The sequence below is a fragment of the Leguminivora glycinivorella genome, chromosome 4, assembly GCF_023078275.1.
Source record: "Leguminivora glycinivorella isolate SPB_JAAS2020 chromosome 4, LegGlyc_1.1, whole genome shotgun sequence".
Lineage (NCBI taxonomy): Eukaryota > Metazoa > Arthropoda > Insecta > Lepidoptera > Tortricidae > Leguminivora > Leguminivora glycinivorella.
In genome coordinates, this window is record NC_062974.1 from 3063366 (window position 1) to 3081541 (window position 18176).

Below are 18176 nucleotides of genomic sequence, written 5' to 3' on the forward strand. Positions count from 1 at the left end.
AGGCTCCTTGACACCACCAGGGATCCTAGGGCTGGTTGCCATCCAGCGGGGAAATGTGGCCAGCATTATGGGCACTCTTCCGCAGGGATCGGATTTGGGGGATTTTATTTTGTAGTTTAGTTTATAAGGGAAATTTTAGATATTAGGACTGATTTGTGTGTGTTTGTGTTTAATTTAAGGTGTATTTGTTTTATAATCTGTGTTTTATGAATAAATGACCGTGATATCTGTGGTACAAAAAATTTGATATTTGGATTAAATTGTTGCGGTGCACTCGGAAAACGAACTGTCACTATCAATCTCTTTCATAAAATAAATAAATTCACGCCTGTGTTCCCAGTAGGGGTAGGCAGAGCTATTAAACTGCTCAAAATTCAGTGAAACTCTTGGTAATTGAGTGGTTGAAAGAATACCACATTGTGATATTGCAGTAACAGATTGCCAGCCCATCACCCACAACAGATTTGAACCCATATTTCAGAGTGAAATTCTTAACCGTAGCGTCCTATCACGGGTCCGAATATTACATTTAAAAAATTAATCCGCCTGTATTTAATACAACTTTATAAATGTGTGTTTGCCCTTTCTCGACGCGCGAAGTTGAGCCGCAACTAATTGGGATACTTAAAGGTTACACAAAGAAAAACTTTATTCTGAAATTAAATTATTGGGTAGTAGATTAGCTAATGTATCTACTTACTTAATAAACTTTAAGTTTAAATTATGAAACTAGGGCTATTCGGTTCTTCAGCCGTTCGTCATCGCTGCAATTCACTGTTACACTGTCAACTACGTATGCACAAGTATCACTATGTACTTGTACAGGTAAATACTTATACCTGTATAAGTGTACTTACGTATAGGCAAGCCAGGGATTAGCCTGATCACTCCGCAGTCCCAGTTGGACATTATATACTACACCAAAGACAGTGTACAGCATAGTCTGGCAAACATAACATCAGTCAGTGAGAATCAGGAAAATTATACTTATCATCATCAGTAAGTATTGTGAGGCAAGATTATGATTATTTCTGTGATAATAAATTTCAAAGCGATAGCATAAGTAATGACGACCGCTCTGGCGCAGTCGGTAGTGACCCTGCCTGCTGCGCCGCGGTCCCGGGTTTGAATCCCGGTAAGGGCCTTTATTTGTGTGATGAGCACAGATATTTGTTTCTGAGTCATGGATGTTTTCTATATATATAAGTATGTATATGTAGGCGGTTCCCCGCCTTTATTAGAATCACCCATAGTGATAAGGTTTGGTGGATTATTAGGAAATAGCCAAAGAATAACTCACTTCACAATCATATGCTATTTAATGTCTAATCAAAACGATTTTCCACAAAATAAAGACACTGGTAGATAGGAAATCTCTTATTCTCTTAATTTTAAACACTTTCAATCAAAAATGATGCAAGATTACGCAGAACAAAAGCGATTCGTCGGTGACGTGGTGCGCTCGTTGAAAATCAAAAGTATTCTGACATTCAACATGGCGGCGCCAACCATCGACCCAACGCTCCGCCAGACCGACGGCTGAGAGTCGTCAATCTAGTTCCACCGTAATCTAAAAGATGGCGCTGGCGAAGCGCCGTCACGGCCGGACTGACATGCGACCGTCCTCGGGCGCTTTGTGTTGCAGTTCTGTAACAATCACAAAATCAATCGAACAAGTATCAGTAACTTAGCTGGACCGCTCGTCCAACCTGACCAGCAGTTGTTATTTAAGCAATTTTCTTAGTCGGATAATAGACAAAACGTGCATCCCTTCGACCACGCATGGACCGGATGGCACCATTGTGTCAATATCCAAGCAAGCAACATTCACAATCTCAATCAGTATACAATATACATGTCCTATCAACCGACCCGATCGTGAGGGTTTGGCTCGGACGATGCAGTTAGATGAACATCGAAATGTTTGCAATAACTTGGACCGGACGAGTGTGTCCCTTCAACCAGCCCCATGTGCATGGCCCGGACGGCACTGTCCCTTCGACCAGTTATCATTAATGGCAAGACCAGACAAATGTGTCCTTACAACCAGCCGCATGCAGCTGCATGGCCCGGACGACATTATCTCTTAACCACCTCCACATGACCAACATAGATGTACTTGACATATCACATGTGTCCTTACGACCAGCCGCTTGAAGCTGCATGGCCCGGACGACATTGATACAACCAACTTCACATACGAGTAACTAATACGAAAGTATTAGACATATCAGATCACACGCGTCAAAAACTTATTAAACATTTTGATACGTTAAACATACCTAATAGTTAAAGACTGTCTTGCTCCGCGTGAATCTCAACTTCAAGCTCGATAACTTCATGATCAGGGTGATCACTTAGCGTATCTGAACTAGCAGTTAGTGTATCTGAACTACTTAATCTTAGCGTATCTGAACCTGCAGTCAGAGTGTCCGATTCTGCGGTATTGGTTTCGGAACTTGCAGTTAGTGTGTCAGAACTACTTAATCTGTCGAGGCGGTCATTATTAAGTTCTACGTCTTCCGGCGCCGTCGTGGCCTCGTCCTGACTCATTAAATTAGTGGATATTTCGACTAAACCTTCATGTCCATGCGGTACTAAACGCAAATTCTCGTGTGAGTATTTGAGGGTATGGTTGGAACCACTCAAACTTTTTAATTCGTATCGGTCATTCTCTAACACGGCAGTAATAACATACGGACCCTTAAACTTTCTATTTAATTTAGTTTGGTTACGTTCGCTACTTTTAATAAATACGAAATCGCCTGTTCTGAATGGTTTAATAGCTGCGCGCCCTTGGTTAAACCTTTGAGTATCTGACGCGGCTGCTTTCTGTATATTATTAGATGCATCCTGCCTAGCAGACTCTAAGTCAATCCGTTGTTCGGTATCTGAAGCAGATGTCCCAATCTGAGATATACCCAAAGATTGAGAACGAATACCGAACATAAGTTCGGTTGGCGTAAATTTGGTAACTGAGGAAATGGTACTATTTAACGCTAGTTGAACGTTACCTAACTCGTCACGCCATCTTTTGTTGGCGTCATTTTCAATTATTGTTAACAGGCTTTTCAGGGTGCGCATGACTCGCTCTACTTGTCCGTTCGCCCTGCTAGACCCCGTAGCTATAAAATGTAGCTCAATATTATGATCAGAGCAAAAGTTTTTGAAGTCTTGGCTAACGTAGCACCTACCTTGGTCAGCAATTATACGTTTTGGAGCTCCAAAAAGACAAACGGCGTTTTTGAGGGCTCGAATAGCACTAGCTGAATCTATTGAAAAGGTGTGTTCCAACAATACGTACTTGGTGAATGCATCGATAATTACAGAACAATATTCTTTGCGATCGCTCTTCCCACTTAACTTCCCTGTGAAATCAATATGAACTGTATGCCACGGTACAGAAATTTTCGGAATAGAATGTAACTGTACAGGTTGAGCACCTGAGGGGCCCTTCGAAGCTTTGCAAACAATGCAAGAGTCAATGAACTTTCTAACGGACTTGGACATTTGCGGGAACCAGTATTGTTCGTACAATTTGTCCAGCGTTTTATCGCTACCCAAATGTTGCAATTCACTATGAACGTGGTTGATTAAAGTCCAAGTCAGGGAACGAGGGACCACCGGCAACCATGAAATGGTCTTGTTTCTTACTACTTTCCTATAGAGAATACCGTCCCTAACATCATATGTTTGTCCGACTGTGTCAGGAAACTCGTTATTGTTATGCTTGTTGATTAGGTCTTGGATTTCAGCATCACGCTTCTGTTCTACAGAAAGCCAGCCTTGATGCAATTCAACAAAAAGTATCTTTTTAGATGAAGTTAACGAACTGGGCGGCGATGAGGAACCTCCTGGCTGGGGATTTCTAGACAAATAGTCGGCATGTTCCATACCACGACCTTCGCGATATATGATGTCAAAATCATACGCTTGTAAAAATGCCCACCAACGGTGAACACGTGGGGTCAAATCAGATTTTGATTTTGACGCTTTCAATGAGTTACAGTCCGTAAACACGCTGAATCGTCGGCCGTATAAATAATGCCTGAAGTGCTCAACCGCTCGTACAACCGCCAGCGTTTCCAGTTCGTACGAGTGGTAGCGGGATTCGACTTCAGATGTTCGTCGGCTGAAATACTCAACTACGTGTGGGAAGCCATTTTTCTTTTGAATGAGTATAGCGCCATATCCTTCAGAGCTAGCATCACAATGAAGCTCAACTGGTAAGTCTGGGTCAAAAATGGTTAGAACTGGTTCAGACGTAAGAATCTCTATTATGGTGGTGCGAATTTTCTCATATTTCTCCTCCCATTTTATGGGACCTTTGAGTTTCGTAAGAGGATACAGTGGGCCAACAATTTTTGTAAATCCGGGAATGAATTTACGAAAGTAGGATGCAAGTCCTAGAAACTGACGAACTTGCGTGGCTGTTTTAGGCGGAGGGGAATCTATAAGAGCCTGTATCTTGCGGGGATTTGGTTTGACTTCGCCACACTGGAGTGAATAGCCCAAAAAGTCAACTTGTGTCTTCATAAATTTACATTTTTTGATGTTAAAAGAGAATCCTGCTGTAGAAAGAGCATTTAAGACTGCTTCAAGTCGTTTAAGTCCATCAGATATATCTTTAGAGTAACACAAGACGTCATCCATATAAATTAGGGGCTTATCATCAAGATGACGCACTGCCTTCGAGATGCAACGTTGATACACAGAAGGCGCATTACGTAATCCGAAGGGCATAGCGAGGTATTCGTATTGCCCCTCGGGTGTCACAAATGCTGTTTTTTCTATAGAAGCCGGGTGGATGGGGATTTGGTGAAATCCCGATGCCATATCTAGTGATGTGAAATAATGTGCACCACTAAGCTGATCAATTTGCTCCTCGATACGAGGTAGGGGGTAGTGCTCAGGTTGTGTATTGGAGTTAAGCTCCCGATAATCAACACACATCCTATCTGAATCATCTTTTTCTTTACTAGAAGAATAGGACTCGCGAACGGTGATGAGCTTTCTCTAATAACACCGGCATCTAGAAGTTCCTGAACCTTTTCTCTAACGATTTGCTTTTCTACCGGCGCCAACCTGTAAGGCCGCCTCTGTACGACTTTATGGGGATCTACTAAATTGATTTCTAGCTCCCCCGTAGTTACGCGCTTATCAGGTACCCCCTCGATGAAACAGTCAGCATAGCGGTTCAATAATTCAATTAGAGCCTCTCGATCATTGCCTTTCAAATCCGTATCTACTTGTGAAAGATCTAGCTTAGTAGCACGCGATTCACAGATATTCGTTTGTTCTTCAGTATAAAACAGTAGACCTTTTTTATTAATTTTAGCCGTCCACCCTTTTTCTAACATATCCCTCCCTATTAAGGCAGGTTCCACAAGATGTACGTCAGGTAGTACATGAAATTCCAAGGTTTCAAAAATGTCTCCAATATTGACCTTACTCAAGATTTGAGTCGTACATTTTATGTCACCGCCGAGACCCGTAAGATAAACGAGATCATTGCGCACAGTACCTGGAATTTTACTAGAGAAGCTTTCTTTCACTAAAGAGCAAGACGATCCACTATCAAATAAAAAAGTGACTGGCTCACCGGACGACGTCCTCAAGACACCCCTCGACAGTCGTTGTTCACAAAGGTTGACCTCCTTCCTTTCAGCAACTTTACTAGTGCTCTTCTTTTCTTGACAATGCGTAGCTAGGTGTCCAGGATTCCCGCAGCTGTAGCAAGTTACTGTTGAAGTCTTCTCGGAAGTACGCGCCGGAGTTGAAGCATCTTGTTGGTTAGAGGTCGCAGAAGTATCTGCTCGTCGCTTTCTGCACTCAGATTGTCTATGTCCAGAGATGCCACACCAATGACATTTGCCAGGAAATCTAGCATCTGTTGTACGTGGTCGCTTCGATTCAGGTTCTTGAGTTTCAGTGGCGTCGAATCGTCGCTTAATTGAAATGCCGCCTAAGATTCTGAAAAGCTGAGCTTTAGTAGTAATAGCATGGGCATTCAATTCGCGACGTATAATGCCATCCTTTTGGCACAATACAGATATGACAAAACCAGTTATCGCTTCTTCTTCCAATTGTGTCTTAGGAATTCGTTCGATCATATTCCACAAGCGTAATCCAGCTTCTGGTGCAGTCTCCTTGGACCCGATTTGAAAACGTAAAACTTCGTCAAAGTAGTCTTGTGATAACTTGGGTCGACAAAACTGAGCCATCAATCTTTGCTTTACTGACTCCCATGTCAAATCGTTCAAATTTAATTTAGTTAGGCAGGTAGCTGCACGTCCTTTTAGTGCTCTCGTGAGCGCTACCAGCAAATCTACACCTTCTAGGCACTTTGTTTTCACAATAAGTTCAGTAACCTTGCACCAACCTTCTATATCCGCGTCGACATCCTCAGGGTTAAATTGCACTAATTTCACTATGCCGGTCTGAGAGCTAGAACCAATAGTCGAAGCCTGCGGTGATGCCAACATGCGGGTAAATAGCGCTTCCATGTTATTTAAAAATTTCACTGCACTATTTTCATCTGGTGGCTTTTTCTCAGACTGCAATTCGGGCGGGATTTCTCGCACTTCTGATGTAGGCGGTTCCCCGCCTTTATTAGAATCACCCATAGTGATAAGGTTTGGTGGATTATTAGGAAATAGCCAAAGAATAACTCACTTCACAATCATATGCTATTTAATGTCTAATCAAAACGATTTTCCACAAAATAAAGACACTGGTAGATAGGAAATCTCTTATTCTCTTAATTTTAAACACTTTCAATCAAAAATGATGCAAGATTACGCAGAACAAAAGCGATTCGTCGGTGACGTGGTGCGCTCGTTGAAAATCAAAAGTATTCTGACATTCAACATGGCGGCGCCAACCATCGACCCAACGCTCCGCCAGACCGACGGCTGAGAGTCGTCAATCTAGTTCCACCGTAATCTAAAAGATGGCGCTGGCGAAGCGCCGTCATATATATTATATATATCGTTGTCTGAGTACCCACAACACATCAAGCCTTGAGCTTACCGTGGGCCTCAGTCAATCTGTGTAAGAATGTCCTATATTTATATTTATTTATTATTTATATTTATTATAAGTAGTTCTCGAGTTATTTAAGAATGTAACAGACGACAGACAGATGGACAGAGCGGCACCATAGGGTTCCTTTTGTACCTTTTTGGTACGGAACCCTAATAAGACAGTTCTGGGCTAAAAACTTGACACGCTTAGCCAATAAGTGTAATTTATAGGCTTACATTCACAAATGTCATATATACCATAGATCAAGCAAACGTATCTACTTAGCGTGTCAAATGAACTCGGTGAAATCCACTGAGTTTTCCGTCTTTAATCGCAGCTTGCAGCTTTCGGGCCTCAATTTTTGTAAGTTGAAGTCAATCAAAACATAAAAAATGCCTCGTTACGTGATATTCAATTGCAACAACACAAAAATTATGAACAATCAAGAGCCTGAGACATATTTAAAATTACAGGCAAGAAACAACTTCAGTACAAAATTTGACACGCTCGGCCCCTATACAAATAGATGAACTTGTTTCTTCTATCTAAATAAAACTCTGTGCTTACATTAAAGGCTGAAAGTAAATAAATAAATAAATATTGGGGGACACCTTACACAGCCTAGCCCCAAACTAAGCAAAGCTTGTACTATGGGTGCTAGGCGACGATATACAATATACATACTTTTATAGATAAATACATAAGTATGTATTTACTCGTATATATGAAGTATATACATAGAAACCTGTATACACAAATATCTGTGCTCATCACACAAATAAATGCCCTTACCGGGATTCGAACCCGGGACCGCGGCTTAGCAGGCAGGGTCACTACGCGTTAGGCCAGACCGGTCTTCTTAAACGTAAATGCTAACATTGCTAACCTCTTATAGGAACCTAGCCAAAATTACAATTTATATCAACATAAGCCAATCTAAAAGCAAAGGCATATTTTAGATATCAGCTAGCTTTTAAGTTTGGTCTTAGTTTCTCATATAATTATGTAAATACTAAATATGTTCATGTATGTAGAATTTATAAAGCAAACATTTCTTGAGAACAAAATGTATGTGTTTATTGGGATGCGTTGTGTGAGTTTCTATAAACATTTCGTGAAGTTATGTGGAGATTGCCAGTCTTTACTATTCGCATGTCTCGTGTAAACTACGCTTGAGTAAATAAACCTCGGAGGTAAAGTCTAACAGACTGTGAACCTCGCTAATGCTCCCACATTCATAAACGTCAAAATATGCACAGCTTAAGTAAATATTACCTGTGAGAATTATTGACATGTATGCAATTTCATAACATTCTTTGATAAATTAAAAATCAACAACTTTCAAGTCAAAGTCGAATAATAAGAAAATAATGAAACTGGTAGTCTCGTGAACACATCGAATAATAATTTACCCTCATCTCTTTTTATCCTCTCATTCACTCAAAGGTTAACTGGAAGAAATCCCTCAAAGGGATAAGTTCGCCTTTGTACTGTTCTTTACTGTAATTACTGTGTTTTTTGTTATTAATTGTACAATAAAGAGTTAACTACTACTACTACTTTTCCCAGTGTTCACATATTGCGAATAAAATCAGTTAACCCGTATGTTTAACCCTCTCAATGGCAACAGGATTGATTGTAAATTTATGAAATCAGATCAAACCTACACTGTATTACATAAAAAACCACTTACAACTAGGGAACTTTCAGTTTACCACTTACTTATGTTTTTTGAACCCTGACGCAAAAACGACGGGGTGTTATAAGTTTGACGTGTCTGTCTGTCTGTCTGTCTGTGTGTGTGTCTGTCTGTGGCATCGTAGATCCCGAACGGATGAACCGATTTAGATTTAGTTTTTTTGTCTAAAAGCTGAGTTAGTCGGGATCGGGAGTGTTCTTAGCCATGTTTCATGAAAATCGGTCTACTATGTCGCGGTCGGGGGTTTTTCAAAATTTTAATTTTGTACAGTTGAGTTCATACGTGTAGGTACATATCTTCACCTTAAGTGCGTTTTCACATTATCCGACCCGATATCGGACATAGGACAGATATCCCATACATTTAAGCTGCAATCTTTGATTTTTCTCTTTGAAATCCTTCCTACATCCACTATCAGGATTTCCATTTTGAATCTCGCATACGGGATTTTGTCATCAAAATACCGGTTGAAAACGGTGACTTGCTTATTATTTTCAGTGACAATTTTCTTAATTCGAACGCGTGAGACTCAAAAATCGGCCCGCAGATCGGGTAATGTTAAAACGCACTAACTCGTTGCAACAAGGTGAAAAAATGTACACATACTTATCATATTCAAGCGGCTTATAGTACCTACCTACTTCGATGAAATTTGATTGTTAAGGAATAATAAATAAGATTTGTTGAAATATTTTTTGACGACAAATTCGTGACCCTTAGCACGACATAAAAAGCCGAAACTCTGTCCCCAGAGGACTCTGCAAATAGAGTTGACACTTCACCCGGTTCCCGAGTGCATGCTCAAAGCAAACCTCATTAGGACATGAAATAAATCTAGGCTGCTTTTGGATCTCACAAGATTTGAATCCATCTACAAAGTTATGAGTGTACTTAATAAGTCTCTGCTTAATTTGTTAGACGCTTGAGCGTAAAAAGAAGCCAAATGATTACTTAGTAACTATATTTGTAGGTTGTGAATAGACTTTGAAAGAAATCATCATCATCAACATCATTTCAGCAGTTAATCGTGCACTGCTGAGCATAGACCCCCTTCGAGTACACCATTATCTAAGTCTTCGGCTGGTCTCATCCAGAGGTTCCCCACAGTTATTATTCTACAAGTCTTATAATTTTTCAGTATATTTTGTTCGACTGCTAAAAAACTAAGCACTATTTAAACTGATTTTTTTAATTTATTTTTTATTTCTTCTGACAGAGTAGTTGCATGTATTCATATTACAGTTTACAAAATACCGTAAAACTGCATAATAGTTTGTTGGCAGTATGTGATCTAGAAGCAGTTATATTTCGTTACCATTAACTTTAATTTTCATTGAAATCTAATAAAAGACGCCTATAAAATATCGAATAAACTTTTCCCTCTCTCGAGGATTCAGAAGTGTTTAAAACCTGGAGATATTTTACCTGCGGCTATTTATTTGACGAGGGGCCACGAAACGCGCGTGTTACGATGCCATGTGCATGACTTATGTACTTCCATACCATGTGTCTGTTTGTTTGTCTGTTTGTTTGTCCGTTTGCACGGCAAAATGGAGCCACGAATTGACGTGATTTAAGTGGAGTTAGTTGAACAGATGAAGAGTGACAAAGGCTACTTTTTGCTTCTTTTTAACCCCCCCACTTCCCTAAAATGGGATGGAAATTTGTGTGGAGCATTCCGCAATTTGCGAATTTAACGCGAGCGAAGCCGAGGTCAAAAGCTATAGAATAAAATAGAATAGAATAATTTATTGAAAAACCTTATTGTTAAACATCTATGCGTTTAGGCCTGTGTGGTGACGGGTTAAGAATTTCACCACCCTCTTTCTTCCCGTGGGTGTCGTAGAAGGCGACTATGGGATATGGGTTAAATTGTGGTGTAGGCGAGAGGCTGGCAACCTGTCACTGCAATGTCACAGTTTCGTTTTCTTTCAACCCCTTATTTGCCAAGAGTGGCACTGAAGCTTTAGTAGTTTCATGTGTTCTGCCTACCCCTTTATGGGATACAGGCGTGATTGTATGTATGTTGTATGTATCTATGCGTTTACATATATTGCGTGCAGTATAGTATGGGTATTATAAATGGGGAAATGTGTGACTGTTTGTAGTTTGTTCCTCTTTCATGGCAAAACGGAGCGACGAATTGACGTGATAGGCTACTTTCTGTCTCTTTATAACTCCCCACTTCCAAGTATGAAGTTTGTATAAAGCATTCCGTAATTTTCGAATTTAAGGTCAGCGACGCCGTGGGAAAAATCTAGTACTACATACGAGAAGACAGTACCTACATACCCCGTGGGCTTAAATTTAATTTTCCGTGAGAAATTTGCTCGCTGTTGTTAATTTATATAAAGGTGTTAGAGAGGTGGTGGGAAATAAATTATTGTATTTTGAACGTTTTGAGAAATTATAAATGATTTATCTTATCATGTTAAATTTATCCTACGGCGGTTGTTTGGAATTATTTTCGGTTATTTTAAAACAACGGTCTTTATAACTTACTAGTAAGGTACAGCGGGGCAAATTCCGACTGAGGGGCAAATATAACTGATCCATTTTTCCATGTTTTACAATGTGTACCTTATTATTTATTATGACGAGTGCCGTCAGATACTTGACACTAATTGTAATACTATTCTTAGGGGTTTCCCACACATTAATTAATTTATTATGTATGAATCCTAAGATATTTTTGTAAATTAATTAAAAGTGATATACGGGTTGGTTCCCAATAATTAACCTAACGACGTGTGGAATTTAACGGAACACAAAAACACGGTGTATAATAATGATTTCTTAACCATTTCTCTCTTAATAATTAGACATTCGCCAACTCTTATTATGAGTCTTATGACATGCACTATGAAATGGTTAATTGCGGTCTCAGCGAAGAAAACCACTCACAATAAAGGGCGTCTGTTAAAGTTTTATTGCGGTACTTCGTAGCCAAAAACACAATCGTTAACACTTCCTCTCGTATCGTAATTTTCTCTCTCTATCGCTCTTCTGTATTGGTGCTACCTCAGAGCATATAATAATAGAGCGCGGACACGTCTGCCGGCGCCGGCGGACCCGTTGTCGCAGTTGTTAGCTCATTGAGCATATAGTGTGCGTGCGTGATGACATGACTCGCTATTGTCCCAGATTTGTAAGAACCTCTTTTTGACACATGACAGCGACCACAAAACGTAAACTCGAGGAACCTAATGAAACTTTAAATAAAATCCTGTAATAATATTTAAAAAAATCAAGTACTAAAAACAATATTTTGCTTACTTTAAACATAATCTAACACATGTTACATTTTTGCGGATCTTCGTTAGTAAGTATTTTACGATATTAATTTATCAACCAGGATTTACTTATTATGTTATTTATCATTCATTTTTATTTTTAAACTAGTGCTGTGGCAGAGTCTGTCATTTCGATTCAAATGACATTTCACTAAGTTGATAGAAATAGTATATTTGTTACATACCTCCTTGTACATAGAGCCTAATCGAATCAACCAATTCGAAATTAATCGTTAGATTTGGCAAACGACACGTCTTAGCCACATCGCAACATACTTCAAAACAAATGTGTCAAAAATGTGAACTTACAAATCCGGGACAATAGTCGTTCGCATGTACAGAGACAGAAATGATGCGCTATTGCGCAATAGGAGCGTCCATCTACAAGTGTGTGAGTTCAAGAACTTGCGACATAATTATAGTCCGGAATGTCCGATCTCCTTCCTTTCTAATATATCTCGAGCGACAGAACCAGTTGCGTAGCGTCAACTATTGTAATCTTGGCTACAAGCCCGGGTAGAGATTGGCAAGAAGAGATACGTTATATGATATATCATAAAATTGCCGAGGGCGTAGTCTTGTCTGATTCTACTCAGTTTCTTCTACTTGTCCGATTTTTGTGTACAAAGTTCCTTCTCAGGTTTTACAATGGGTTTTTGTAGTTTATAATATATAATATACGGAGTGGAAAGACAATAATAATACCTCAAATTATTAAGCTGGCTCATTTTACTTAAAGACATTCGTTTATTTTTAATAAGAAACAAAACTGCATTCTAAGATTTTCTAAAACTCGCTTGCCTCGGTCGGGACTCAAACTAAAGATACTCGCTATTTTATTAAGCTAATCGATAGGCATTATTATCCAGGATGAAAATTACTCTAATAATCATTTGGTCTTAAAAATAAAAACCGGCCAAGAGCGTGTCGGGCCACGCTCAGTGTAGGGTTCCGTAGTTTTCCGTATTTTTCTCAAAAACTACTGAACCTATCAAGTTCAAAACAATTTTCCTAGAAATTATTTTTTTTTTAAGTTCTACTTTTGTGATTTTTTTCATATTTTTTAAACATATGGTTCAAAAGTTAGAGGGGGGGGGACGCACTTTTTTTTCCTTTAGGAGCGATTATTTCCGAAAATATTAATATTATCAAAAAACGATCTTAGTAAACCCTTATTCCTTTTTTAATACCTATCCAACAATATATCACACGTTGGGGTTGGAATGAAAAATAATATCAGCCCCCACTTTACATGTAGGGGGGGTACCCTAATAAAACATTTTTTTCAATTTTTTATTTTTGCACTTTGTTGGCGTGATTGATATACATATTGGTACCAAATTTCAGCTTTCTAGTGCTAACGGTTACTGAGATTATTCGCGGACGGACGGACGGACGGACGGACAGACAGACATGGCGAAACTATAAGGGTTCCTAGTTGACTACGGAACCCTAATAAAAATGATCCAGCATAAGGGTTTAAGGTAGTTTTCCACCCTGTATATGTAAAATACGATACTCGGGTGCATATCTAAATATCACGCAAATAGTTATTTGTTTTAACAAGGGGACAAAGTTGTTATTAACCGCACGTGCCAATAATGATAGCCGAGCAAGCGAAAGATAAATGCAATATTGAACCGCGAGCGAAGCGAGTTAAAGTGTGCATGAAATTACTTTGCACTCTTGTGGATAAAATGCAATTTTTGCTACCTGTTTTTGAATAGCAAAGTAAGCCTTTATCAGTTGGTGTAGTGAAAATACAAGTATACGTTTTCTTGGTTCCTACTAGTAATTAACCATTTAGGGGCGCTATTCATTTTCGCCTTACAATGTAATTTATGAAATCAAATAATGTATTCTAAAATATACAAATACTCTAGACTTATATTGACCGGGATATAGACCGTGATTACCTTTTTGATTTTTGTCGAGCTCCCGATATTTCGACGCAGTTGCATGCATCATGATCACGCCCCCACCCGCCTTCGTCAGTTTTCCGTGATCATGATGCATGCAACTGCGTCGAAATATCGGGAGCTCGACAAAAATCAAAAAGGTAATCACGGTCTATATCCCGGTCAATATAAGTCTAATGAAAATAACCGTGAATCATTCAAAACTCTTATACAAATACTCTGTTTCCGTAGGATTAAAAAAACTGCAAATTTTTTTTTTTTAATTTTCTATAAGTAGAATGTGACGGTATCCGCCAATTTCGTGAAGCTCATAAGTTGGGCAACATAATGCGACAAACTTTTCAGTTATTACGTCCCTCTAAAATATCTAAATCTACCGGAGCAATAAAACCTTAAACAGGTCCGTTAGAAATATGTTTATTAAAAAGTTTCACAACGAATTCTACCTAATCAACGAATATTAAATCTTCTAATGAAACCTAAAACGTTATGAAAAGCGGTAAATCGAGGTTTTCATTTTTAATCGTGTAAACGGGAGCTTTTGGGGTGAAACTTTTACGGGTTTAATTTTATAATGCCCTAATTTAATTAAACAGCTTTTTATAGTATTTAGTAATTATTAATTATAGCCTAAGGAAATGATCCGATAGAGTTATATAATAGCATATTTTTTTTTTAGATAGCCTATAATGTGTCCCACTGCTGGGCAAAGGCCTCCCCTGTTTTCCGCCACTCGTCACGGCTCTGTGCATGCTCTCGCCAGCCGCCACAAAATGAGTCCAGGTCTTTCCGCCATAGCATATTATGCTAAATTAAATATTTTAAGCAATATATTATACTGTCAGGTATACTTATTAACGGTTTAAAATTTGTGTTGTATCTAGTAGCAAAGATGCATATTTTGAAGCGTTCGAGTAAATAAAATTCCATCTACTCGTCTGTCGCTTTTGCCTTGTTTTTGCGAATTTTAATTTCCAGCTCAAAAAGCAGTTTGCTCAAGAGTCTGGTAAAGAAATATTTACACTTTTTGGATGGGTATACCAAACGTTTCCGTGCAATCAGCCAGTTCCACCTGCAAAGGTAAACATTAATATTTATTTTGAAACTTATCGTATGGACATTATGAAAATTCAAGGATATACATACATCAATGTTTCACATATGCATATGCACATCATACAGTATAATTTATCTAAGACAGATGTCGCACCATCCGCTAAACAATTTCTCCCGCAATACGATTGTACGGCAAAAACACTTGACATCCTCTTCCAAAGAGGCGAGACAAATCACCAACAATCAAAAAAGCTATCTGTGTTCTGAAATGACAAATGTGTTCTTTTTTGCAGATGGAAAATATGTGTTGAAGATTATGAAGAGATTTTATGGTCCACGCGACACAAAAAATAAATATCTCTCGGCACCTAATCTAGTTTACGATGGTATCTTTATTCAACATAAACCCTGAAACTAATAAGTTTTTTGTAAAAAAAATCGTTTTTGGAGCAAGCTTTTATCGCCGACTGTACCTATCATCTGCTGTTTTTCGAGGCGTTTCTAAAAACCCCTTACTCGATGGGGGATACGACGTTTCATAATAGAGTTCCTATGACCACCTTTCTGCTTCATCATCAGATCAGATCCATGATACCATAATATTGCATTGACACGTGATTTACATAATTACTTATGTGTACAAAATTTCAGATCAATCAGAAACAGGAAAGTGGGTCAAATTTAGCTTATACGTTTTGACCCAAACTAACATACTAACTAACAAGGCATTTGCCGTTTCATATTTCCTATAATGTCTCGTCTCGTCCATGACATACAGGGTGATTAATTCTTTCCAATGAAAGCCCGCTTTATGTCAAAGCTGATGGAAAGCGGAATAAAAATGCAAATGAGACCGAAAGTTTATCCCCTGTAAAACGATTAAGGAAGCGAAGACGCGCTCAATCTGAACTTACTTCACTTAGATGTCGTTTTAATTTTCCGAAGCTCGCAGTTTCGCAAAAGCAAAGTTACCTGCAAAACATTTTGCGAAGTTTGTATCCATCCTAGAAAGTCTGTACACATAAGTTTCGACTACTCTACATCAGTTGCTGAATTCTTCGGGGTAGTTTTATTTAGCGGAAGATCTCACTTCATTGGCTCATCGAAGATATTTCTGATACGCATAATTATCAGTATCACGCTTAGCTGAACTCTAAAAGATGTTTTTCTTCATTACTGTTCTAAATGTCTCCTTCTTCTTTATCCTCTCCTAATCCCATTATTTGGGGTCGGGTCTCCTGACAGTCTGGGCTTTCTTGAGTTCTTTTTCTATATTTTCCACCAGGTATTTGGTGTGCGGCCACAACCTCTTGGCGTCTCTGGCAGAATGATTGAATTGGCCTGTTCTAAATGTCAAAGGAGTAAACCCAAAACTTCAATGTGAAAGATTCAAAGAGCCTCAAAATCCCACAATGGACCGGTCCATCCCTTCGGTCGTTGTCCCGCGCGTGGGAAATAGGAACGAACTCTTTAAACAAATACCTAACTCCCCCGTTAGCGGGTGAACACGTGTCCTCCTACGCTGATTATATTGATGTTTGGACTTTAAAAAGTGCCATTTGGAAAATAAATAATACAATGTAGGTAACTACGTAGTACGTACTACTAAATTAAATTAGATATTGCAAATAAGATAGCATAAGTGCAGTAGTTAAAGCAAAAAAAGATTAATTCCTTAACTTACTTCATTGAAACAAATTCTCTAGAATTTTATAAAGATAACAGTAAACTTCGCAGAACATATAGCCGCAAGCAGGCAGGACCCTCTCATTTCATAAATTTGAATTAAAGGAGTCTCGCTTTTTAATCACTCTTCAAATGCACCCAAGACACAGAAATTAATACTGATTTTTCCCATTAAAACTTATATTTCCCGGCCTTCGCGAGGCTCGTAGAATTGACAAATTTCACTAAGTTTAAAGCGGCATAGAACACGTTGTTAGTAATGGCACTGTAAACTTTCGCAGTATTTTATAAAGAAACTTTTGTTTTAAAGCGTGTTCAGCTGGCGATGTCGAGGCGAGCCACACACTTTAGCAAATTGGAAAAGAGTTAGAAACAGAACTGAGAGACTAACGTTACATATTAATGTGTTGGCAACTTTTACAAGCGTGTAACATCGACCATATAGAGGTATATATCTTAGACGCTTCCAACTATGGTCATCACAGTTAATTGATTAACATTAACTTGTACAAGTTGCATCAACCACGTGGTCAAACGCCTACCTATTCACACTAAAAAAAACCACCTTTGACAGACAGACAAATCATCGTCACGCAGCAGACGTCTACGGAACTTCACATACAATAAAATTTAACTAACGCTTTAACGGTGACAGACGGTTTAATGCAACCGGTCCTTATTCGAAGGCACAGTGTAAATAAATTGACATTGAATTGAAGCCATTCCCTTTTTTATTTTTACAACAATGTTAAAGTGGTAGCGCACGCCTTTACCGATTTATTTACATTAACGGTTCTCATCCTCTCCTTAGATATCATTAGTAGCAGTTTGTTTATAGTTAACAACCTAACCGTCTATTCACGATGCCTGCGCGAGCGCACGTGTCTAATTGTAAACCAATCCACGGTATCTTGAGACAGAAGCGCGATTAATTAATATATGATAGTTTGTTAATGTTTTGGTCGATTTTTGATACGACTTTCATGCGAATCGTGATATCTACCTGCCTATTTAATACGATATTTTTTTTATAATAATACCTAGAAAAGCAAGTGGAAAATCCCATTCAAACTAAAGTAAACGTTCAGTTTAATAACTGAATGTTTTCAACCTATTTCTGTGTCTTTTAATCATATTGAAAAACACTCATACTTACACTCGCCCAAACTCGCCCACACTCGACAAACGATTACAACACCATCCCTGTTGTTTGCGTCTTGCCGTGGGAACCATCCAGCCATCCCACATGCTGTAATAAAGCACCTTGTCCAAATAACCAATCTACCTAGAAGTTCTACAATGTAATGTACAAAGTTGAGTACACTCCCGATGCAAATGGACTTGTAGAAAGAACAAACCGTTCGCTTGTTAATTTTCACTTCTATTGTACTCACAAATTGAATTTCGCTTATTTTAAATAGTCTGCAAACTGAGCGAAGGAATTATATAAGATTTTTCTGAGAATCGCGGAAACTGCAAGTATCTACGGCGTTGCTT

General features: G+C 38.8%; 2 protein-coding genes across 4 annotated transcripts in view; both read right to left on the reverse strand.

Moving 5' to 3' along the window:
- The window catches only part of LOC125225734 (neurogenic protein big brain), a 206366-nt gene that overhangs the window by 103875 nt on the left and 84315 nt on the right, over window positions 1–18176 (reverse strand). The window lies entirely within an intron of this gene.
- On the reverse strand, window positions 1297–6969 carry LOC125225735. Of its 2 annotated transcripts, none has more exons than XM_048129577.1 (2): window positions 6383–6969; window positions 1297–1647 (listed from the first exon to the last, which is right to left on the reverse strand). In XM_048129577.1, the coding sequence occupies exons 1-2, from the start codon at window positions 6624–6626 to the stop codon at window positions 1598–1600; spliced, it is 294 nt and encodes a 97-aa protein (XP_047985534.1). In that variant the 5' UTR covers window positions 6627–6969; the 3' UTR covers window positions 1297–1597. The 2 variants fall into 2 exon arrangements, with proteins under 2 accessions (XP_047985534.1, XP_047985533.1); XM_048129576.1 differs by having other exon boundaries at window positions 5603–6969.